We start from the raw sequence: 26068 nt of genomic DNA, 5'->3' as shown, positions 1-26068 counted from the left end.
GAGAATTATACAAATGGTGTCCAAGAGATTTCAAGCGGTGACGACATCCAGCCACTCGTAAATAAAGAACACCTATGAAATGTTAGTTTTGAAGACAGTGATAACAATTAAAATATATACTTTATTTTATTTTGCTTAAAACATTTATGTATTATGTGCAATGAAGTTTACATACAATTTGTAATTTTATACTATGTATTTGCTTCATAGTTTATATGTTTTCTTAACTTACATGAATTACCCGAAGTAAATAAAATATTTTGTTGAGTATGTCATTACTGTTTATATAGTTTAATTTAAAACAAAAAAACAAAAAAAAAAAAAAAAAACACGATTTTGGAACCTTGCCCTACTTTTTCTGTGATCTGTCTAGCATAACGTGCCATTTCTATGGAACCTAACAGCCGCGTTATAAGAGGGTTACTGGTATACATATCACCAAAAATTGCTCCAACATAAAATCTAACAGGTCTGATGTAAAGCTCAACCCTCTCCTCCTATCCTCACATTCTTTCTTCACAAACTCTAACTTGTTTCTTTCAGATAATTCATCTTGTTTCTCTATTCTTTCCTCATCAATTTCACATATTCTGCTTGTTATTCTTCCTAAATTCATTCTTTTATATGTCCAACCTATTTCAAGTAGGAATCTAAGCATTTCACTTACACTTCTCTCCATAACTCTTCATATTTAATGTCCTTCCTGTTTTCCTGAATTTGTTCTCCAAGTGTTCATTTCCCCCCTGTCCTTATTTGGTTAATCTTCAATGTCTATGCTGCATAAAACAAAACATTCCTGAAAGTATTTAAGGAAGCTTATGTAACAACACATTTCCATGGAGTCAAGACTCAGTGGCAAGACATGCTTAATACTATAATGACATACATTTGGTTACACATTCGAATCAATCATCACTCTCCAAGAAAAAAGAAATCCAACAACCCTCTTTACATCCTTATGTAATTTCAAAATTTCAATTTGATAAATGAAATAATTTTGTCCGTGCCACTTTGCTAACATGAGATCTCAGTAATGCCAATATAAGAACTTCTTTCCAGCTGAAAGTACCTATCTTTAAATCTTATTCCAGTAGACTCACTGTTTTACTCTGGTATCCTGATGAAAACAAGAACATACATGAAGGACAGCCTACCCTGCAGGACTCATACTTTCCCATCACAATGTAGCCTCAGCCAAAGCAAAATACAATTTGGTCAACTATGTTACAAATTGCCAGGCCATTCGGCATCCAAATATACCAAGTAAAGGACCAAACCACTGAAATGACAACCAGGTCAGAAATAAGTCTTTTCTCTGCAATCATTAAAGACTGCCTTTTCATAGAAATTTATCTTTACACTGCAAATGAACCATATTTTCCTTTAAATTATACTAAAGCAACCTCACTATTAATCATTGGTCAAGATATTAGCATAAAATGTTGCAAGCCATCCTAATCAATAACTGAGAGGAATGGAAAAGAGAAAATGTTTGCCAAATTTAATATTAAGATATACAATCTTTACCACATAACATACCTTTCTCTGCAGCAGGACCACCAGGTGCAGCTCCGCCAGCACCACCACCAACAGCAACAACAGCTCCACCAGCTGGCATAGATGCTAGCTTAGTTTTACCTGGAATAATTAACAGGTTGTGTACTCCAGGCAATAATTACAAAAAATGAATTTGTAATAATGTAAATTGTAACAAATATCAAATATTGTTACTATAATGTTAACTATGAGAAAATTGACAAATACACTAAAGACAGTAAATTAAAAATTAGCAAGTTATTTCATGGCGGTGAAATACACTGTCAACAAGGCGGAGTGGGCTTCATGGGGTCCAACTCTACCTCCCCGTGTACACCCTGGGGTGTTGGGAATCCTAACCATTATCGGACCTGGACCCAATATCACTAACAGAGCTCTGGCAAACACTTCAGAAACCTGGTCAGAGGAGTGTATATGGGACCACAGCTACGAGTTCTGCGAAGCCCACACTCACCTTTCTACAGCGGCAGTAAGGCACTGAGTGTGGCCAAGGGGTGCTAAGAATCTCGCAGATGAAAACAGGCTGCCTCTTAAATCTACGAAAATAGCAATCGGTACCCACAATACTCGAACTTTGGCAAGAGACTACAGAATAGATTTATTAATAAAAGAACTAAGGGGTTCTTAAGGATCAAAGCTATATAACTGAGAGGAGACCTCCACATAGCCTTTAAAGGAATGCAGAGAACCGACCAGGATTTCTGACCTAATGTTCCAATCCTCATCTTCTCGTGGTGCACCCAGTTCGGTATCTACCTGGATACTGAACAAACGAGGATGGGCTGGCAATTTGAAATTTAGCCGAACAAACAGTATTCTTATTGGCTTAAACCAAAATACAAAATGATGGTACAACATGACAAAATTTCATGCAAGCTGGGGCATCGCCCGGTTAAACAAGATCCCCATTGTTTTCACCAGGGCAAACAGCGAAAAGTCAGCTACTGGAACAAATCTGAAAACACACACCCAAACTCAACATCACCAGAGATAAATATCGGTACTATCAACGTAAGAAGCATGAATGGCAAAGAAATGGAGCTAGATGAGGAATTAGATAAGTACCAGATCGACATAATAGGGGTGATTGAAACAAAAAAGACCAAAACTGGTGAGATCTTTCTGAGCAATAAATACAAAATGTTATATTCAGGCAATGACAATCAAGGAAAAGAAGGAGCAGCCATAGTATTCAACACAAAATACGAGGCTAATCTTCTTGAATGGCAGTCAGTCTCAAGTAGAGTAATGTGGGCAAATATGAGAATGGGGAACTGGACAATGAGACTTATTTGTGCCTATGGTCCCACAGAAGGTTCTACTAAGGTAGAAGTGGAGGAATTTTTTGAGGCTTTAGAAAAAGCAACTGACACAATGAAAAAGGAAAAGTTGGTCCTTGTTGGGGATCTAAATAGCAGAGTAGGAAATGATTGTGAGACATACAAAAATATTTTGGGAAAATTTGGAGAAAAGAGCAAAGCTAATAATAATGGAAAATACCTGTTGGATTTCAGCTCAGGACATGGATTGGTTATTACTAACACCAGGTTCCAATATAAAAATGTGCACAAATTCACATGGAGAGAAGAGGCAAGGAATAAGAAAACTCTCATAGACTATGTTACTGTTAATAGTGATGTCTTCTCTCTGGTGCAGGACACTAGAGTGTACAGAGGATTTGAAATTTGAAGTGATCACCATTTAGTCGCAGGATAAAATGGAATTTCATATTCAAAAGAAAAACAGGTAAGAAAGTTTTAAAACAAATAAAAGTTGAGCAGCTCTCAGATGTGAACTGTAGACTAAAATATACAAACATTATTCAAGAAAAAATGAAAGAGTTGGAGAACAGGAACCAAACCTTGGCGATTCAGTGGGAAGCCCACTGATTGATTCAGCCAGAGAGGCATGTGATGAGGTTGTCTGCAAGGATAGAAAAATTAGAACTCCATGGTGGACACAGGAAGTTAAAGAACAAAGCATATCAAAAGTTCCTGGCAAATAAGTCAGCTTTTGCTCTGAGAGAATATAGAGACAAATATAAGAAATCTAAACACTGTGTAAAACTAGCTAAACAAAAGTTATGGCAGAACTTTGGTAAGAACACAGATATCAAGGTGTTAAGATATTCTGGAGATTGTTGAAGATGCTTGGAAATGGAGGAAAGCATGCTGTAAAACGAGTTAGAGATGATAAAGGTGACATGAAAACATGAGAAAAAGATATCCTTGAAGTATGGAGTAATTACTTCGAAAAATTGCTAAGTGAAACACGCAGTGATAGCACAGTGGTAAAAAAACACTCAACAGACATAGATATATATATATATCCATACTTGCAGTAGAAAAAGCCATCAAAGGCCTGAAATGTGGAACGACACCAGGAGTAGATGATATTTGACCAGAAATGCTGAAGTATGGTGGTATAAAAGTTTTCCAGTGGCTGCACTGCATAGTTCAGAAAGCCTGGACAGAGAAATGAATTCCCGATGATTGGAGTAGAGTTCTCATAGTACCATATATAAAAAGGGAAATAAAACTGAATATGAGAATTAAGAGATATTTCCCTACTGAGTGTTCCTGGCAAGATTTATTCCAGCATACTTGAGAAACGGTTGAGAAGAATTGTGGAAGAAAATGTTTGGTGAAGAACATGCTGGATTCAGGCCAAATAGAGCCTGTCAGGATCATATCTTCACTTTATGACATAGTTAAGAAAGGATGGGAATATAACAAAGATCTATATTTAAGTTTTGTCGATCTGGAAAAGGCATATGATAAGGTGCCAAGGGAGAAGCTGTTCAATATGCTACGGTTATATGGTGTCAATGGGGCATTATATCAAACAATACTTAGTCTTTATTTGAGTTGTAAATCAGTAGTTAGAATTGAAGGTACAGGAACATGTTTAATGATAAATCTGGCATGAGACTTATTCATTGGCTATATGGATCACATTATGAAGGAAAGTGGTATTAAACATGATATCAAAATTGGAGATGTTAATGTCAGCTCTTTGCTTTATGCCGATGATGTTATATTTTTGAATAAATCCACTACAAGTCAGCAAGATTCCTCAACTAAATTGAATAACTGTTGTAATAGATATGGTATGATGGTCAGCAATAAAAAGACAAAGACAATGAAAATAGGCCGAATCGTTCAAAATGTCAACTGCGTTGTGAACGGAGCACCTGTGGAACAAATGAAACATTTCAGCTACTTAGGCACGATTTTTAGTGAAGATGGTAAATTAAATATGGAAATAGACAACAGAATCAACAAAGCTGGTATGGTAGGAAGTCAATTGAATGAATTCATATGGAATGAGAGAGAAATTAGTCGGAACACTAAATTAGCTATATACAAGACATTGTTCAAACCAGTTTTAACTTCACCAAAGACTAGAGACCGCAGATATGAGAGGCCTGAGAAAGATTAGAGTCGTGAACAGATGGCATCAATGGTAATATCATATTAAAAATGAGGATATTAGGAAAGAACTTAACATTGTCTGCATCCAGGAATGCGTTAGCAGAGCTAATCTCAGGTGGTATGGTTACTAGAATAGAATGGTGTTGAAAGTTTATTTTTCACTTGGTTATAGTATAATATAATAAATTTAGTTTAATCCTTTATCCAAGCGCGAGCAAACAAAGTTTGCGCCTGAAAGTATCTTCAGGACTGGGGTAAGGTGGTACAACACCAGGACAACTCGTTGCAAAGGTGGAGCAAACTACCAACATTCCTGTATCAGTAGCTCCTATAATGCAAAAACACATCTCCTTGCGGATATGTCTAATGTTATGCATTAAGGGAAGGGCCACTACCCAACTACTTTCGACCTTTATTGAGGTCTCTTCAGTGGGAGCCAGACCCAAGCTGAGATACCAGGCAGAAGCATTTGCAGGTCATCTCTACCTATAGGAGTTGCCAAATGGTGTGCCACCTTTTTTTAATAAATTACTCTGGATTTAGAGAAAGATGTTGAAAGTTTATTTTTCACTTGGTTAGAGTATAATAAATTTAGTTTAATCCTTTATCCAAGTGTGAGCAAACAAAGTTTGCACCTGAAAGTATCTTCAGGACTGGGGCAAGGTGGTACAACTCCAGGGCAACTCGTTGCAAAGGTGGAGCAAGCCACCAACACTCCTGTCTCGGTATCTCCTATAATGCAAAACACATCTACTAGTTTCGATCTTTACTGAGGTCTCTTCAGTGGGAGGGTAGTGGCCCTTCCCTTAATGCATAACATTTGACATATCCGCAAGGAGATGTGTTTTGCATTATAGGAGATACTGAGACAGGAGTGTTGGTGGCTTGCTCCACCTTTGCAACGAGTTGCCCTGGAGTTGTACCACCTTACCCCAGTCCTGAAGATACTTTCAGGCGCAAACTTTGTTTGCTCACACTTGGATAAAGGATTAAACTAAATTTATTATAGAATAGAATGGGCGAGAAAAGATTAGCAAAACAAGCGTTCTCTACCAGGTTGGCAGGAAAACAACCTAGAGGAAGACCAAGATATAGGTGGATTAATACTGTACAAAGTGCCTTAGATGATAGAAATATAAGATCTGATAATGTCTTGACAAGTAACAGACTGATCTGGAGGAAAATTGTAGATAGGAAGTTAGTAATGATGTAAATTTTTCATGTAGTACTATCATATCCTGTACACCCCTTGAGGGTACATGGCAGGAATTTGATGATCAAAGAACTAATGAATATCAACTTGGATATCCTGCTAGTGAATGAAACAAAAAGATTGAAAGAACTGACAGGAAGATGGTACAATGGCTCACAGATACTCCTTGGAGCATCCGCAAACAAGGCGGACTGGGCTTCATTGTTAAATCTAAATTCACCAAGTCGATCCTTTCTTGTAACATCATATCTGAAAGAATAGGTGTACTTGTAATTGGAATAGAGAACAATATAACAATATAATTAATATCCTGCTAAGCTCCGACATCTGTAGCTAATAATTAAGAAATAGAAAATTTTTACATGAATCTTGAACAGGCATTAAATTACAATCAACAAACACATTCGCTAGTGGTGACTTTAATGCCAAAATAGGATGTGGGAAAGAAAACGAAAAGTTTATAGGACCACATGGCCTGGGAAAAAGAAATAGAAGAGGAGAGAGATTAGCTGAATAACTCTTTATCAGGAACACTTTTTTTCAACAAAAGCCTAGGAAGAAGATGGACTTTCCAATCACCGAATGGAGACAAAAAATGAAATTGACTACATTTTAACAGAAAGTAAAAGACTGGTACAATAGGCGAAAAACATACTTCAACGTAGATTCTGACCAGACTCCTCAGAGCCATTACAAGAATAGACCACAAAAAAGAACATTATATCAGGGCAACATCAAACCATAAAAGACAACCTAAACAAATAGACTACCACAAGTTCTGGAAGTACATAGAAGAGACCAAATGGATTATTAAAAATTGTTACATAAATGATGACTATATTGACTTTATTAATAAATTCAACGAGTGCAAGAAAAAATCTGAAATTCCTGTGAAACTAAAGAAAAGAGAACGACTCTCACATCAAACTATAGAACTACTGAAAAAGAGAAAAGAACTGAAGAAAATTTTCTAGAATACAAAATTATCTGTAAGTTACTAAGAAAAATAATTTCAGAAGACAACAAATCATTCAGGATACAAAAACTAAGAAAAGCAGTGCAGGCTGAAAAAAATAGAGAAAGACTAAAATTTTAAACAGTCAATTCCATCTGCCTTACAGGATCAAAATGGAGAAAAAAATACTAATAGAAAAAGGATAGAAGAAATTGTGCAGAATTTTTATAATGATCTCTATGCAACTAAGTGCCAAGTTTCAGAACTTATCATTCCAAAACCAAGAAATATACCAGATGTACTTCCAGAAGAAATAGAACAAGTCCTTAAGAAAATGAGTAAAGGTAAAGCCTCAGGACTTGATCATGTTAAGGCTGAAGAAATCCAACAAGGTGGACCAATTATTTCCAAGTGAATCTGGCAGCCAATGCTGCTCGATTCACGTAGTACTTCAAAGAAAGAAAGATTCCAGAGGAATGGAAAACCTCAAAAACCATATTTCTATTCAAAAAAGGGAACAAGGAAGACAAAAAACTATTGTCCAATCTGTCTACTCCCTCACATATATAAGATCATGAACAGAATCCAAAACACTCTCCAGCAGAGAGTAGGCAGGATTCAGAAGAGGCTTCTCCACAATAGTTCATATCCAGGTCATTTCACAACTAACAGAAAAATGCAGAGAATACCAAATCCCTCTATGTTTTCTCTTTATTGATTTAAAAAAACATTGTGTTCTATGGTATCAAATGTTTTTTTAAAATCAATAAAGAGAAAACATAGAGGGATTCGGTATTCTCTGCATTTTTCTGTACTAGATCATCGGCAAACATAAGGATTTGTAGCTTTTCACCATCTATGCTTATTCCTCTGCTTACATCTATTTTTTTCAAAATGTATTCTAAATTGCTCGTAAATGGATTTGGGGAGATCACATTGTCTTGGCGGATGCCTCGCTTTATATCTATATTTATAGGTTGATCAAATAGGGTTATTTGTGTGGTCTGATTTTTGTTAATTTCTTTTATCATGTGGATGTATGTAGGGTCCACATTTATTTCCAGTAAGGCAGACCCTACTTACATCCACATGATAGATAAAAGAAATTAACAAAAACCAGACCACATAAATAACCCTATTTGATCAACCTATAAATATAGATATAAAGAGAGGCATCCGCCAAGATGATGTGATCTCCCCAAATCTATTTACCAGCACTTTAGAATACATTTTGAAAAAAATAGATGTAAACAGAGGAATAAGCATAGATGGCGAAAAGCTACAAATCCTTATGTTTGCTGATGATCTAGTACTGATATCCCACAACCCAAAAAACCTAGAAGAAATGGATGAAAAAGTATACACAAACAGCAGTAAGATAGGCTTAGAAATGAATCTAGAAAAAACAAAAATGGATCAAAAACATCTACACAAGTGAGTCACCTATGTATTGAAAACATCCCTGTAGAACAAGTTGACTCCTACAATTACTTAGGACAAATAATAAAAACGAATAACGATTTATCTGAAGAACTAGCAAAAAGAAAAAAGATGCATGGCTATCATTCAACAGACTAAATGAAACACTTACTGATCCAAATCTTGACATCTCTGCAAAGGCAAAACTATTTAATAGTGATATTCTTTCACTTACATATGGATCAGAAACATGGAACACAACAAGAAAAGAAGAAGAGACTTTCAGAATAACTCAGCATGCAATAAAACGCAGGATTTGTAACATCAGCAAAATGGAACATGTTAGAAACACGGAACTAAGAAAGAGATCAGGCATAAAAGATGTGGTAACTGCTGTATACGAAAGCAAGATGAGATGAGCAGGTCACATAGCCAGACTCAAGCCAGAAAACAGATGGACACATAGAATACTCAACTGGCAACCAAGAATAAAGAGAAAACCAGGAAGGCTGCCTACAAGATGGGAAAATCCACTAGTGAAATATATGGGTATAACATGGAAGAGAGAGGCTCAAGATCCAGGTAAGTTATTTCATACTAAAAAACAACAGTACTGTTGAATCTCACTGCATAGAACATTAAATATTTCTAAATAGCATCTGCTATAGTGAGATGACTACTGTACTATGGAACAAATAACAATTTAAAGAGAGAATATAAGATAAATTTAACTATCAGCTAACTACAAGTGCATGTGTAATATTTTATGATAACTAATAATTAAGGAATTGACAGCAAACACTAGAAATATAAATTAAATAAACTGTAACATATACTTTCCGATATTTCGGCAAACGCCATGTTGCCATCTTCTTGGGAACTTAATACAAAGACAAGTGCACGCCAGTACTACATAACAGCAAATGAGAACCGAAGCTAGGAAGCTATCATTTTCATACAGTCCTGATGGTGCCCCCTGGTGTGCTATATTGGTAGCTCTTGGCCTTTGGGCTGAAGTTTTTCTGATACATGTTTCCGAAATTTGGGGCAGTCGCATGCATCCAAATTTGTTGAGGTTTGGCATGTTCCTAAGGGCTAAGGCTGATTATTATTATTATGGGCAACTCCAGGGAGTCATTAGACTCATCGGGGGAGGCCTCAAATCATATTCATCACAAATATTCGACATTCATACAGTATCTATCATACCTCGCCTTAAACTCATTCACTGTCACAGCATCCACCACAGACTCTGGGAGCGCATTCCACTCATTCACCACTCTAAAAGTAAAGAACCTAGCTCTAACACCTTTACTAACCACACTTTTGCCCTATGGATGTCTCCTAGTCCTACCACAACCAGCCCTGTTCTCAAAAATATCTTCTGAATTAATTCAATAGAAACACTTCAGTAATTTGAATGTCTCAATCATATCTCCCCTCCTCTGTCTATCAACCAATTTTTGTAACCCACAAATCAAGAAGAAACCTAGGTGACCAAATCTGGGCACAGTAGTCAAGATGGGGGTCTTTTCAAGGCTCGATACAGAGGAACAATAACCTGCTTGTCAACGTATTCTTCAGCAACCAAGTGATTTGATGAGCTGATTTGGCAACTTTTGCAATGTGCCCCCTAAACTTCAACTCCTTATCCACCAACACTCCTAAATCTCGTGCCTCATCAATTTCCTGGAGTACAGTTCCACCAATGTAGTAAACTGCTGCTAATCTTTTCACCCCAAAATGTATAACCTTACATTTTGCCACATTAAATTGACATCCATTCTCCTTAGCCCAGACCTCCAATCTATCCAAATCATCTTGCAAAATTTTGACGTCATCTGCATTCACTATTGCCCTACCCAACTTTGCATCATCTGCAAACAAATGAACAGTTCCTCTCAGATCCTTTCCTATATCATTAATGAAAATTAAACAGCAGTGGTTCAAGAACAAGTCCTTGTCGCACACCACTAGTCAGAGGCCGTCTTGTGGACTCTACTCCTGAATAAATCACTCTCTGATATCTCTCAGTCAACCACCATCCTATCCATCTCACCAACTCTATATCCATCCCCATATGCTGCAATTTACTGATTTCCATGTGGTATCCTGTCAAAGGCCTTAGCAAGGTCCAGTAGAATCACTGTAAACCCATTACCCTTCACAAAACCATGCTGTCCCCGATACAGTATCCCATTTTCTTCTATCCAATCTTGTATTTTCCTCTTGACTATTTTCTCCAAGACCTTGATAACGATTCCTGTTATGCTGATTGGCCGGTAATTTTCAACAGTAGCCTTGGAACCACCTTTATGCAGCGGAACTATTTTCCCCTCTTTCCACCCCCTTGGGACTGACCCAGACCAGAGGCTCAAATTAAACAAAATGGTCAAGGGCACTGACAATTCTTTAGCAGCTTCACGTACAACACGAGCTGGTATACCATCCAATCCCACAGATTTATTGACATTGAGGTTCTGTAATTGACTAGTCACCTCTACTTCATTCATCACAATTCCAGTATAAGCTGTTGGTTCTTCCATTCCTGCAAAGTCACTACCTGGATGACATACTCTTGCAAAGTGCTCGCCCAGTAATTCCACTATATATCGACTGATTCGGTTACCTCCCTATCCTCAGCATTTTTTAAGATCATTCTACCATGAGCATTTTTCCTTTTACTTGCAACATATTGAAAAAACTGTTTGGGATTGTCTTTAGCCTGCATGGCCAATTTTCTTTCGTAATCCACTTTTGCTTTTCTTACCACCCTTCTTACCATCCTGGCCTGAGCTTTATACTGTTCCTGCTGTCACCTTTCTCCTTAAATTCCCTCCACAATTGTTTCTTTTTTTGCAGCTCAAGCTTAATAGTGTTATTCATCCATTTAACCCCAACTTGATTTATTATTCAGACTCTTGGTATACAGTCAACCATTGCCTCCTGCAAACACTTCTTAACCACCTCCCATGCACTATCAACATCCAGTCCTTGCAGCTTTACATGCCATGGCACTGAGACAAGCACACACCTAAGCTTGTCATACTTACCAGCCCGGTAATTCCACATGTACCCTGTCTTAATTGTAAATTCCATTCCTTTAGCCACCTCCCAAGTCATGACCTTATGGTCACTCTCACCAATTGGTGTCAACATGGTCATGTTCGTTACAGCCACATTCTCAGTTGCAATTACTAGATCAAGCACTCTCTGCCCCTTGGTATTTTCCACTACATGCTGCCACAGATAGTTGTCCCTCAATAACCGCATAAAATCCAATTCCTTCCTCCCATGTGCCTCTCCTCTTTCCAGTCAATGTTACCATAATTGAAATCGCCCATAATAATTACTCTCCTTCCACTCATTTCTTCTATTTGCCTATGCATACTATCCCCACCATCTATTCCATCACCTGGTCTATAGCAGCACCCAATTGTATATTTTGTTTTGCTAGCCACAATCTCACACCAAACAGCCTCAAATGTGCTTTTTTTCTCTCTCCTGCAGTTCAACTTCTATACTCCTTGGCTGCAACTCATCAGCTATCATCAATAACACTCCTCCCCCGTTTCTATTCACCCTGTCTCTCCTGAACACGCTATACCCATCGCATTCAATCCCACTAGCTTTATCATCTTCTGTCAGCCATGTTTCACTAATACCAACAACCTGTGGCCTGGAAGTGCCAACCAAGGCAAAAAAACTCTTCCTTCTTGTTCCTAATACTCCTGGCATTAGTGTAAATGAATTGCAGAAGCCCATTTGTCCCATCCCTACTTTGATGCCTTATACTAACTATCATATTCTGATTTATTGTCCTTCGTACTCGCTCGGGCATAATATACTCATTTATACACTCAACTGCCTCCCTATAGCCTGCATATCTACTCCCCCCCCCCTCTTAATAAATCTAGTTTCTCTGAGTCTGTACATCCACTTCCCACATCATTCATCAACACTTTTTCAAGCCTCTGTACACCAACTCCATTGAAATGTAACCCATCCATCTTATATAAGTCCTTTCGCCCATCGAACTCATTCTACACATCCACAAACTCCACACCACTCTCCATGCATAACCCACGCATAAAGTCATTGACAATTATGGCCCTCCTTCTAAACACTTCACTGTCATACCGCAGTAAAATACTCACCATCCTAACTCTCTCACTCTTCTCTTTTGCTACCGAGTAATTCCCTCACATCCTCTATCACTTCCATTTTGTCCTCTTTCAAATCATTTGTTCCTGCCACGATTATCATCTGTTTCACTCTTTGGTTCTGCACTCGAATAGATTCGCTGACATCCTTTATGTTCACACAGGGCTGGTATGACTTTGTTAAACGCTCAACTATCACACCTCTTAATAGAGAATCCCCATACAGTACTCGCTCCTTCATTTTATTGACATTTACGAAAATTCTATTATTTGACGTCAGAGACTTTTGCCGGTTATTAGTCGGTACGTTCAGCACAAATTTTTTCCATACGCTCCAGTTGCCTTTTTGCTCTGTGTATCGCTCCATTCAAACGCACAATTTCACTACTTGCATTTATCTCACCAATTTCATTATCAATCAAATCATCCATTCGTTCTGTATTTCTACCTTCATTTACACTTTGAACGACACTCTCACACCTACCTGCCACTACCATGCAATTCTCTATCACACTGTCATTTTCTACATTCTGGCTATCATTACATGAATAGTCTTTCATATTTGAACTTGCTGCATTGTATTACTGTGGTTTTCTTTCATCTTATTCTGTGGTGAGTATCCAGAGCGTGATCTGCAACACCAGAATGGCTGTACTGGTGAAATCGGATGTATTCCTTGTGTTCTGAGATTCTGATGTCCTGCCTGTTTGGCCAAAGTAGGACAATTTACAGCTGCAAGGGACCTGGTATAGACCAGGTAGGTCTAGGGGAAGTGGTTGGGCTTTAGTGGAGCAGATAAGGGATGCCAATTTTCTATATGGTCTGTAACAAGTGTTCAAGTTATGTTTTTTAAGATTGTTGATTTTTTCCGAGCTGCCTCGGATATAGGGAATGGTGATGGATTTAGAGTAATCTTTTTTGTAAGGGGGTGGGTTGTGGATAACTGGGTTAAGTATTTTTTGGAATTTTTTTGGGGGGAGGGGGGTAGCCATTGGATGAGAAAGTGTCACAGATATGATTTAGTAGTGGTTAGGGCTTGATCATTTGAACAGATTATTTTTGCCCTGTTGAATAGTGTCTTAATAATTCCATATTGTTGTGAGAGGGGAAGGGGGGGGGTGATGGGATTGTTTGTGAATGTATCTGATTGTATGGGTGGGTTTTCTATAAACTGAGAAAACCAAGGTACCATCAGGTCGACAGGTAACTAGTGTGTCTAGGAAATGGGAGGCTAGTGTTTTCCTCTTTTTCCAGAGTGAACTTGATTCTAGGGTGTTGGTTGTTTAAGTGTGTTAGGAAGGAGAGGAGTGAATCTGGGCCATGTGGCCAAATAGTGAACATCATCAACGTAGCGAAGCCATATGGTAGGTTTTTGTGTGGTTGAATTTAAGGCTTTCTCTTCAAAAGTCTCCATAAAATTGGCCAAGGGTGAGGAAAGTGGTGAACCCATGGCTGTCCCCTCTGTTTGTAGAATTTTTCCTGCCAAACGAAATGGCCTCAGTTCATTGTAAACGGAAATAGGGCTGAGATATCGGGAGGAAATTTAGCTTGGATTAGCTCTAAGGTTTCTTTGAGGGGGACATTTGTGAATATGGAGGAGACGTCAAAACTGACCATTATGTTGGAGTGTAAGGTTTTCTATACTGGCTTTGAAGTGGGCTGAGTTTTTTTTATGTGTGATGGTGTGTTGCCAGTAGTGAGAGGGCTTTGGCTAAATGCTTGGCTAGTTTGTAAGTGGGGGAATCAATGTCATCCACTATGGGATGCAATGGCAATTTTCTTTATGTATTTTTGGGAGCCATATATGCAGGGGGGGGGGGGGTTCTTGAGTTATATGGTTTTAGTCTGTTGGTAATCTCCACAGATGCCAAGAAGTGACCTTCTTAAGGAGCCTATGGAGTTTTCTAATTTGAGAGTTGGTGGGATTGTATTCAATAGGGAGGTAAGTGGCTCGATCTAATAGTAAAGCCTTAAGCTTACCTGTGTAGTCATTAAGATTGAGTACCACAGTGGCATTGCCCTTATCCGTTTTGGTGATGACTATTTCTTGAATTCTTGTAGTAATTGTATTCACTAATGGACTAACTCAGCCCAACAAAAATCTACCATATGGCTTCGCTACGTTGATGATGTGTTCGCTATTTGGCCACATGGCCCGGATTCACTCCTCTAATTTCCTAACACACTTAAACAACCAACACCCTGGAAAAAGAGATAAACAATTACCTCCCTTTCCTAGACACACTAGTCACCTGCCAACCTAATGGAACCTTGGTTTCTCAGTTTATAGAAAACCCACCCATACAGGGAGATACATTCACCAACAATCCCATCACCCCCACCCCTCACAACAATATGAAGTTATTAAGACACTATTCAACAGGGAACTGTGAGAAGCCTGTATTATAGAGATAACAGATTTACCATTGTCTGAGTTTGTATGATTGTACTTATCAGAGAAGCGAAAATGTTTGTGATATCTTAATTACTGATTTGAAGTTAAGTGTGAAATTTGTGATTTTAAAATTAAATGCTTGTTTTGGTTAATCAAAAGTTGTATTTTGCTTGAATCTCTTTTACTGCACCATTCATAAAATATTCGAACCAAACCAGGTAAATTAAGTAAGTTAAATATACTCGGCCAGTATATATAATATACAACATATAAGGGAAAGGTAGTTAAGAGTTGGTTTATCTTCAATTCTTGAACTAATTCAGAGATAAAGTGGTGCAGTCTTTAAATATAAATTTTCTTTATATTTGAATTAGAAATCAACTTGCAACCTATCAACTAGTTAAGAACATCGTAATAACCATATATCGGATCCAAATTATAGGTTGAGACGAAGTAGGATCTAACAAGGTCACCTTGCAAGTTTGCTCTAATCAAGCACAGGTATGCAGATATCTCAACCAACTGTGGAAAGATGTCTGCAAAAAGTAGGCCTACATGTCTGAAGGCCTGTAGTCTGTGTCCCTTTTTCCACAGCTCATAGTAGAGCATGTTTTCAGTGGTATTATATCCATAAAATTGTACAAAACACCAATGAACCAATGGACTAATATGACTCTTCACAGATGAGTCATATTAGTCTCCTCCAAATTTGAGACTACACTTGATCTGGCATGAGAGTGGTACTGCTCATCATAAGAATGTTCTTGAAAGGGGGTAAATTATGGTGGTAATTGGGTCATAGTGCAGGGAGATATTATGCATAATGGACATGCCAAGCTACAAATGCTAGAAAAAGGAACTATGAATGGTGAATGATATTACCACAAAATTCTTCGTCATGTTCGATTGTTCTGTGGTGCTGTAGGTGAAGAATTCATTTTTCAGGATGACAATGTTACACCACATCATTAAAAGCATTGGAAATACTTCTGGAGAATGAAGATATTAAATGAATTGAGTGGCCAGCATGCTCCCCAGATCTCAAACCCATAGGACATGATTGGGATGCATTGCTACTCAAACTTCTCCAGAAAACAAACAAGGCATCCTTGCTCTGAAGGAGTGAGCCAGTTTGCCTCGAGAACTGATCACTTAGTGCAATGCATGGTACTACGTCACAGTTTGGGATGCATATTCCATACTGAAATGTCTCTCTCTCACAGTATAGATTTCTGTAAGCACTATACATTAATTCCACAACTATGTCCTTAGGAAATTTATAACTTTTGCCAAAAACAGGCTGCAGTTTAATATGAATGAAATTAATAACACATTTTTGTATAATATAATTTATTTGTATGTATTTATTGCAAACTGCAACAATTCCTGAAATACATAAAAACACATCAGAAAAAGGGATATAAAACTACATTTAGTTTTTCACATGTATTTCATTAGGCTGTATATATACATAATAAACATACCTGCTTCAATGACATCATTCACATCTTTGCCCTTTAACTCCTTGATAACTTTGTTCAGCCTATCTTCATCAATCTCAATCCCAACACTACCAAGAATCTTCTCAATATCACTTTGAGTGGGAGTCTTGTTTCCACCAAGGGTGGCTAACAGGTAAGCGGCCACGTAACGCATTCTAAATAAGATAAGAACATCATTTTAAACTATTAAACTTCCCAAATAAGGACATGAGAAATCTGAGGTTCATTTATATGAGTATTTCTCAATCCAAAAAAAAAAAAAAAGATTACAAAAACATTTACATCACAAAGCACTTTTTTCAATTTTTCTTTTTCGAAAGTTTTATGATATGCATTAGGTATTTAATTATGCAAATTTACAATGCAGATTTTATTTTACTGTGTTCCGGCTTACAAATCTGAATGTGAGGATCAAGATAGTTGTTCATATCTAAGTATGATGGCATTGGTGCAACAAAAAAGCATCTTCTCAATGATACCATTTTACAATCAGCTAATGTCAGCACATCTAAGGAGTATTTATGCAGATCAGGTAAATTCCGACCCTGCAGCACTGGTCCGGCAGTTGAGAAACAGCTATGCAAATACTGAAGTTGTATATATAAAAATGCTACCACTAAGAGAAAAAAAAAAAAAAAAAAAAAAAAACTCACCCGAGAATTAAACCCGACTTCATAAAGTTGCAAGTTTACTTAATCATTTAGACAATATGAAATACTTATATTCTCAAAGAATATTTGAAATTTACTAGAATAATTTTTTTCTGTTAATCCTATAAATGAGAGATCAAAGAAAAGTTGTGATTAAGTGCAGTGTGGACTTTTTTTTCTCCAAGAGTTGCAGGCTATAGTAGAATTGAATATCAAATTACATTCACCTAAAGACAAGTTTTCACCACTTAACCTTCCAAGCATCTACCAGACCCCATGTTCTTGTAGTTTCTCTTGCTTTAGACAGTTTGGCGAATCTGAAGCCATCAACAAACTCATATCCAGTACAACAAACTGGAACAATCTAGTCTAGCAGAACATGCCATCTCAAGCAAACTTTTTGGAAGGAAAGCTTTTACATAGAAGTAAATTCCTTATAGAATGTTTATATGAAAAAAAGTTGTGAAACCCTTTCTGCACAGACCAAACAGATCTGATGGCCTTATTCCCTTTATAGGAAATAATTTTTATGCAAATTCCTAATTTTAGTGAGAATTTTACTGACCTTCTGTTGTCCTATTAACACTATACTGCCAGTTTTTTAAAACAATTTTACTGTAATTTTATACTGTGTTCTATCACTGTGCCAAGGATGCCTATAGCATATAGTTAAAAATTTTACAGCTAATAAATTTGAGTTGGCCTAATTTTTCTAAGTATATTAACTTTGTACCTATATTAAAGAAGTTAAATTCGCTACTTGTAATAAACTGGACAGTTTAAGTGCTTTGTTCTATTCATATTCATTTTCATTCTAACCTTTCTGTATATATACATGAGACCTGTGGGGATATCCAGTTATAATAATCCAATTATACCATAGTAAAAATTAATTGCTATACAGATACTGTCTTGCATATCTTCAGACATCAGCATGAGCAGAAAACAATAAGGAACAGAACAATGGAATACTCTAACAGTAAAACCCCTTTTTTTTACACTTTTCAGGGGACTGATGGAAAAAAAGTGTAAATAGCAGGGAATGTAAAAAAACATTTAAAAAAAGGCTAAAAGATGACTACTAGGACTACTTGCATTAGCTCACGCTAGTAATCACCGATACTTTTATAGTTTATTATACTATATTCCGCATGAAACTCACTGATTCCAATCTTTGAGTTTCTTATTCGGTTTTAAAACAATGTTAGATTTAATATTCCCTTAATTTAAATAAAAGAAGACTTACTGCTAGTATGTGAGTCTACATACTAGATTACAAAATTTAATAACTGAAAATCAATGAATTTAGAATTAATTACATTTATCTATTTAAAAAAAAATGTTAATTGTTTTTGCTTTTCGTTTTTTTTTTTTTTTTTTGACATAGCACCAGATTGCTTTGCATTGAGTTCAATGCTTGACCTGTTTTTTACTATCGTGTTCAAAGTGGACATGGAGAGTCCAAGATCTTTTGCTAAATGCACACGTGTTCCAGCATGCCAATCCACATGTTGCAGAATTGCAATCTTTTCTTCTACCGAAATACATTTTCTGTCTTTTTTCTCTGTTACTAACATGGATAATCCACCACCCAACTTTTACCATGCTAAATTACGTAGCAGAAATTCTGCAATATCAATTCATACTGTCATTGAAAATTCACGGCATCGCTCATCACTACTACAAACGTGCAAGTCAACGGAAACGAAACTACAGCTGAAAACAACGCCATCTGGAACAGAAATCTATTTGAATGAGAGGAAATCGATTCAAAAATCAGTATTGCCACCAAAAAAAAAAAAAAAAGACATTCATTATGAAATGAATGAAACATCTACCATCTTCTGTGGACTCCTCTTAATATACAATAGAATACTTGCATTTCTGGATTCTTGGCATAAGTCAGTTATCATTGCTATTCCAAAACCAGGAAAGGATCCAACACAAGGAAATAATTATCGACCTATTGCTCTGACCAGCTGTCTTTAAGATATTAGAGGAAATGGTTTAATGCTAGACTTCTGGTATTTAGAAAGGAGCTGTCTTTTCAATACACAATGTGGCTTCTGTAGACATTGTTTTACTTTAGACCATTTGATTCATTTAGAAACTTGTATAAGAGATGCATTTTTGAAGCAAGTCCATTTGTTTTCAGTTATCTGATATAGAAAAAGCTGATGGCACAATATCCTGTATTTCCTGCTGCACTAGGGTGAGATAGTAAGAGCTCTTAACTCCTTTCTTAACAAATGGCTGATTGTATGGCTCAAACAAAAGTAACTGCTATTTCAGGATTAAAACTTCAGGAGGTTATGAAGCTGTTGCTGAGATTCTGGAAAAATTTTATCCCAAAGCATCTGCAATAGTTTGGGATCAGCAGTAACACTTCCATTATGGCTTAGGGTAGACAAATGACATGTTCTATATCTACCATTCATTTTCTGGATTTTATCTCAGAATTTTTGCACTGGTCATTTCATTAATTGATGAGCTAAATTGGATCTATGATTGTTTTTGACTCTGATGTTTTGCAAGTCTTTGGCCTGAGCATGCTTAAACGCTATTAAGTTTGATGTGGTGGGGTATTTATAAAATATACCCCATGCTCTGTGCTGATCTTTTTGGCTGCCTAAGATTCTGGATTCCACCAATGCTTTGGATAGAGTGGAAATATAGATGTTCTCAGAATGGAGGCTGTTGTTGCCTGACAATGCACTGTTACATACTTTACTGCTTCATTGATGGTGTTTGACTAATGGTATCAGCATTAAATTTTGTAAAATGAGAAAAAGTTTTCCATCAGCCTGGTCCATTTTTCATATGGGTGCATCCATGTAGATGAACATGGTTCCTGTGAACAGTTTGTGAAAAGAACAGGAAAGTGATCACTTCCATATATGTTCTCTTCAACATCCCACATGAGCAGTGGAAGAATGAAAGTGGAGCAGATTGTAAGATCAATTGCAGAATATGAATGGGTAGGCATTTGGAAGAAAGTAGCAAGTCTATTATTCAAAAGGCAGAAGTCATTATTGTCAAAGATTCTTTTCAATGATTTTACCTCATTTGTTTGCAGTGGTACAACCCCACAGATTTCCTCCAGATATCTCAGCCCTATTTCAGTTCACAATGAACTCAGGCTATTTTGTTTGGTAGGGAAAATTCTACAAACAAATAGAGGGGACAGCCATGAGTTCACCACTCTCCCCACCCTTGGCCAATTTCTTTATGGAGACCTTTGAAGAAAAAGCCTTAGCCTCTTCCCCACAAAAACCAACCATATGGGTTCGCTACATTGATGATATGTTCGCTATTTGGCCACATGGCTCTGATATACTCCTCCCCTTCTTAACACACTTAAAACAACCAACACTGCAGAATGAAGTTCACTCTGGAAAAAGAAGAAAACAACAGCCTCCCTTTCCTAGACATACTAGTCACCTGCCAGCCTGATGGAACCTTGGTTTTCTCAGTTTATAGAAAACCCACCCATACAGGCAGGTACATTCACCAACAATCCCCCCCCCTCAACAATATGGAGTGATGAAAACACTATACAACAGGGCTAAACTAATCTGTTCAAATGACAAGGCCCTAAACACTGAACTAAATCACATCCTCAACACTTTCTCAGCCAATGGCTACCCCCCATAAAATATTGAAACCAACAAACCACAACCCACCCACCCCTTCACAACAAGGATTACTTTAAATCCATCACCATTCTGTACATCAGAGGCACCTCGGAAAAAATTACCAAAATCTTATAAAAACATGACTTGACCCCCTGTTACAGACCATACAGAAAATTGTCATCCCTTATCTGCTCCACTAAAGACCAACCACTTCCCCTAGACCTACCTGGTGTATACCAGGTCCCTTGCAGCTGTAAACTGTGTTACTTTGGCCAAACAGGCAGGGCAGCGAATATCAGAATTTCTGAACACAAGGACTACATCCGGTTTCACAAGTACAGCCACTCAGGTCTTGCAGACCATGCTTTCGATACACGCCACAGAATACGGTGGAAGAAAGCTACAATAATACACCATAAATTCAAATTCGAAAGACTATTCATGGAATCAGTCTCAGCCCTAAGAAACTCTCCAAACCTTCAAAAAAAACGGCCAAGAACACATAGTCCACTAGGGGCACCATTAGGACTTTTAGGAGAACAATAGCTTTCTCACTTCATTCTCAGTTACTGTGTTGTAGTGCCTTTTTGTAAGTTCCTTTTGAAGATGGCAATGTGACGCTGCCGAAATATCTATTAAAGTGTAATTTAATTTATATTCTTATATATGTTGTCAATTCCCGAAGTGATTTAGTAATGCATAACCAACATATAAGTTTGTCTACGAGAACCTCGGAGTATTGTGATCATTAAAATCACCTATCAGAAAAATGTTTCCTGTAGATAGAAAGGCATATTTCTGCAACAAAATCATATTGGGAAAATCCACAATTCCATTGTAAAAATTTTCCTATTGTTTTGACCTGTCTGGTTTTCATGAGGTTGAGGGCTTACTTTTGTCTGGTTCATATTTATCAATAATTGTTTTGGAAAGTCAGCCAGTGTCCATCTTTTCTCTGGTAAAATATTCAATATATCTAATGTGTTAGGGTCAGTTGGCAAATTTTATTTATTTTCAGTTTTTTAAAAATGGATATCATAGTACCCATTTTTTCTGGGGGGAATTCTGGTGGTTTATCTTTCTTTTTTGCATCCTAACATATCGTTTGTTCTGTTTTAATTCTTTGTATTTCTTTTTCATCTTTCCACTTCTTACATGCACAAGAGTAAGCTGGATGATCTCCCTGACAGTTGTATTTTTTTTTTGCTGAACAAGATTTGTTATCATGCTCTTTACTACCACATCGGGCATGTGGAAGGCAGGTTGGTTGGGTGTAAAACAGCCTCTTGAACAAAAGAATGCCTAGTTTCTTTTGGATGCTGAGAGGGCTATTAGCTAGGAAAAAGAGAGAGAGAGAGACAAAGTAAACATTAGTCTAAGCAGAGTCCATTAGTCCAATCTTGTCTGGTGGTTTGTGTAGTACACAGCAAGGATAACAGCAAGAGAAAAGGCAAGACTATTTTTCCTTGACATTGAACATAACACTGTCCTCATCCCACTGAAAGATATGATAGTATATATAGATCAACACAGATGCTCCATTGAAGGATATGATAGTATATAGATCAATTTAAGGCACGAGTTATAGAGGATCTTGTAGCCTAGGATGTCCGAGTATTGCATGGTTTAATTCAATTGTTCATTGATTATGCTCTGTATGGCTGAGTGATGAAGGACATATCTGATGCAGAATCCTCAACTGGATAACTTGAAGGAATTAAATCTATGTGCAAATGTTAAGAAGTAATGTTTAGAAATTGAAGGTATGTATTATGAGCAATTGACACTGAAGGAAAGCATCACATTGATGGGATTTGCTGTAAAGTAGACAGAACCTCTAGAGATTTAGAGGTATAGTGGTCAATGAGCTGTAATTTAGAGACCATATTAAGGTGCTTAGTCATCACCTTGGTTAATTGCAAAGAGAACATTAATTTGCAAAAAATATTTCTGCTTTACAAGATTGATAAAACCACATCTGGATTACTGTGCACAGATGGTTACCTGATTTCCAAGAACACCACATCTGGATTACTGTGCACAGATGGTTACCTGATTTCCAAGAACACCAGGAGACAGCTGAGAAGATCCAATGGTTCAAGATCAAAATAAGCCCATGAAAAGTGGGAGATGGAGAAAATGGTCTTTGGTCTGAGAAATAAATGGATAAGAGGAAATATAGAGAATAAGGAGAACTTGTAGTGTAGATACAAGTTTTTGTACCTTATGGCTGATGCAGAAACAAGTCAAGGTTATTCATGAAAAAAGTTAAAGTTGTTGGTAAGAAACATTGAATGGCACACTGTTTTACATATTCAAGTGCATTTTAAGTGATGTACCTGCAACATCTAACTTCATGACCAGTAGCAGGATCGCCACTACTAGTCATGGCAGGCATTTTGCATGCTATTAGTGATGCTGAAAGAAATAATTTTCACATTTCAGTTATTAATATGATTAACTCATAGTTTTACACACACACACAGGTGTGCAATAAGCAAACCTTTTATTTTTTTTTGTTTAAATACGATATTGTCAGAATGGCAACATGTGGTAGAGAAATAGTAGCAAAGACATTGTCAGGCGATTTGAATTTACATCATTTTGTACAGTGTGTGTGTGAGATGCAATCATTGCAAAAGTTAAAGGATTTATGGAAGAGCAAAATTGGTAAGCGACTGTATTTAAGTGTTTGGAATGTCAGTGCCATCTGAGTAGCAAGAACGAGGCAAATATTGCCGCGTTCTTGTTCGAGTAGGCAGCATCGACAGTAGAATGAAAAATGTTGATGTCAAAATTAATGTTGAACTTGTGTTGGTGAAAAATACAGGAGAATGAAATGGACCAAATAGGGAAATTGTGTACTTGCAAGTTTTCCTTGATGACAAAGCACAAAATCAAAACACTGCAGAAGCAGACCCATATTAGCAGAGCTAACAAGAGATAGCAGATGGTCCAAGATAAGAATCAAGAGCAAGTGAATAAACGAGAAAAACAAGGCAAGGAAAAAAATTATGTAGGGGAGACTATGATCAGGAGTAGTTAACGAAAGTTTGTTAACGATAATGCAAAAGAACTGTCTTGGAACTAATGATTTGAGAGATGAAAATTATTCTATGAGGGAAGATGTGAAAGAGCAGTTGGGGGAAGAAAAACAGAAGAGCAAGAAGGCAATGATTGCAAGTCTCCTCTCATGCTATGATACACACAAATTGAGGAAGGCATTGATAGCAAACGAATCAATGCACATCAATTACAATTGATGTGCATTGATACTAATTAATAATTAATACTGCATACTAAACAAGATGGCAAAAGTATCATAAAATCATGAACAAGACAGGAGTTTTTGGCATATGTTAGCGCAACCTCACACCTCACCAAAAGTTATAAGCATTAGTGAGACTTAGCTAAAAGCAGATATAGTTGCAGGGATAGAATGTGAAAGGTTTTGTATTTTCAGGGAGGATAGAGACAAAAAGATGGAGGAAGGGTACTGCTGATATCAGCTGAATTGCAGCCAAAAATAATAGGAGATAGGTGGTAGGGGTGGGTATTTATTTAGACAGTCCAGTGTGAAGCCAAGGCCAATAAGATGAAATATACAGTTGGTTCTGCTATAAGCCTTTGGTGTGGGAGGGGGGATTTCACAGATCTAGAAGACATGCATCAGAAGTGAATAAGGGGCACTTCAACAATGGATATTATAGATTCGAAGGAAGAAAGATCGCATGGCAGGAAGGTAATGGAATTTATACAGCTACTGAGAGATAATTACTTCAGGCAACATGTCATGGAGGGGACTCAGATGCAGAAAAGATATCCAAAATCCCGATAGCCATATTGCCAAAAGTGACCATGTGGATTTGACTTGGGAGATTATAAAATATGAGGAATATTCTGCCAAGAAAGCATATGTGGAATTACAAGGCAAGTGATTATGACAAACTTAGGAGAAGGATGTTAGGAATGCATGAGATAGTTGTTAACTAAAGGAAGCAATATTAAATTGTATACCTAAGATAAGGAGAGTTAATCAGGTAGAAGTTGGATAAGTAATACTATTAAGCAATTCTCCTGACAGAATGAGGGTTGTTTCATACTGTAAAAGTACAATGGTAAGACAGCCTGAATGTTAAAGAGAATGTCAGTAGCCTATAAATACTTAGCATAAAATACAAAATAACAGTATTAAACATGCTAACAGCATAAATTGAAAGCCAAACAGCTATTTTTCTGGCATCCTTAATAATAATTAAAAGGATACAAATCCCTTGTTGTTCAACTGCCAGTAAGCAAAACTCTAAGATCGAGAACTACGAATCTATGAGTTTCATATATATACTGAAAAACTATCGGCGAATCCAAGTGTAAATGACCATTTGGTAGTACAACACCAAGGCAACTCGAAGCAAAGGTGGAGCAAGCTCCCTCACTATCCTTGATATTTTCTCATAATGTAACAGCCCCCAGGGGATGTAATACTGTAATTACATTGAGGTGAGGTCACTACCCAGACCAGTTTCAACCTTTTTTGAGGTCTCATCAGTGAGTAGGTAGCCCTGGAAGATAACAAGGTTTAAGTGAAAAGAACTTGCATACCTTTCCTATACGAAAGCCATAAAGATGTGTTTGTATATAACATAAATTATCATTTATATAAATTATAAAATATCAAGGATAGTGAGGGAGCTTGCTCCACCTTTGCTTCAAGTTGTACTACCAAGTGGTCATTTACACTCGCCGATAGTTTCGGATATATATGAAACTCTTATGTTCGTAGTTCTCGATCTTAGAGTTTTGCTTATCTGGCAGTTGAACAACAAGGGATTTGTATCGCCTTAATTATGCTAACAGCAATCAAGAATTCCCATTATAAATAATTTTAATAGGTTTATATATTGTTGCTTTCTTTAAGAGGAAGTAGATTTTTGGTATACATTGAAATAGCTTTGGCAATTTTTTTTTGTTGTTGTTCGGTAACAAGAATGCAAAATACTTCTAAAATAAAGACCCAAAAGGCTTCAGTTCAGGCAACATAATGCAGATTGCAGAATAAATAAACTGATAACAGAATAATGAGTAGAGGCGTTTCCAGTATTTTTTAGCATGGATGGTAAAAGCCTGTTCAGCTGAACTGGCTAT

The 26068-nt window shown here is 37.0% G+C and overlaps 1 protein-coding gene across 1 annotated transcript in view; it reads right to left on the bottom strand.

The window, feature by feature from the left end:
- The window catches only part of LOC150102098 (large ribosomal subunit protein P2-like), a 61301-nt gene that overhangs the window by 2167 nt on the left and 33066 nt on the right, over window positions 1-26068 (bottom strand). Inside the window, exons 2-3 of the mRNA XM_090400420.1 lie at window positions 16621-16793; window positions 1540-1638 (exon numbers count right to left, since the gene is read on the bottom strand). Of these exons, the coding sequence (XP_090256546.1) occupies window positions 1540-1638; window positions 16621-16792 (271 nt within the window). The 5' untranslated portion in view covers window position 16793. The remainder of the gene's footprint in view (window positions 1-1539; window positions 1639-16620; window positions 16794-26068) is intronic.

The sequence above is a fragment of the Typopeltis vanoorti genome, chromosome 11, assembly GCF_054136105.1.
Source record: "Typopeltis vanoorti isolate ZY-2024b chromosome 11, IOZ_Tvanoo_1.0, whole genome shotgun sequence".
Classification (NCBI taxonomy): Eukaryota; Metazoa; Arthropoda; class Arachnida; order Uropygi; family Thelyphonidae; genus Typopeltis; species Typopeltis vanoorti.
This window is presented reverse-complemented; position numbering and strand designations above follow the sequence as displayed.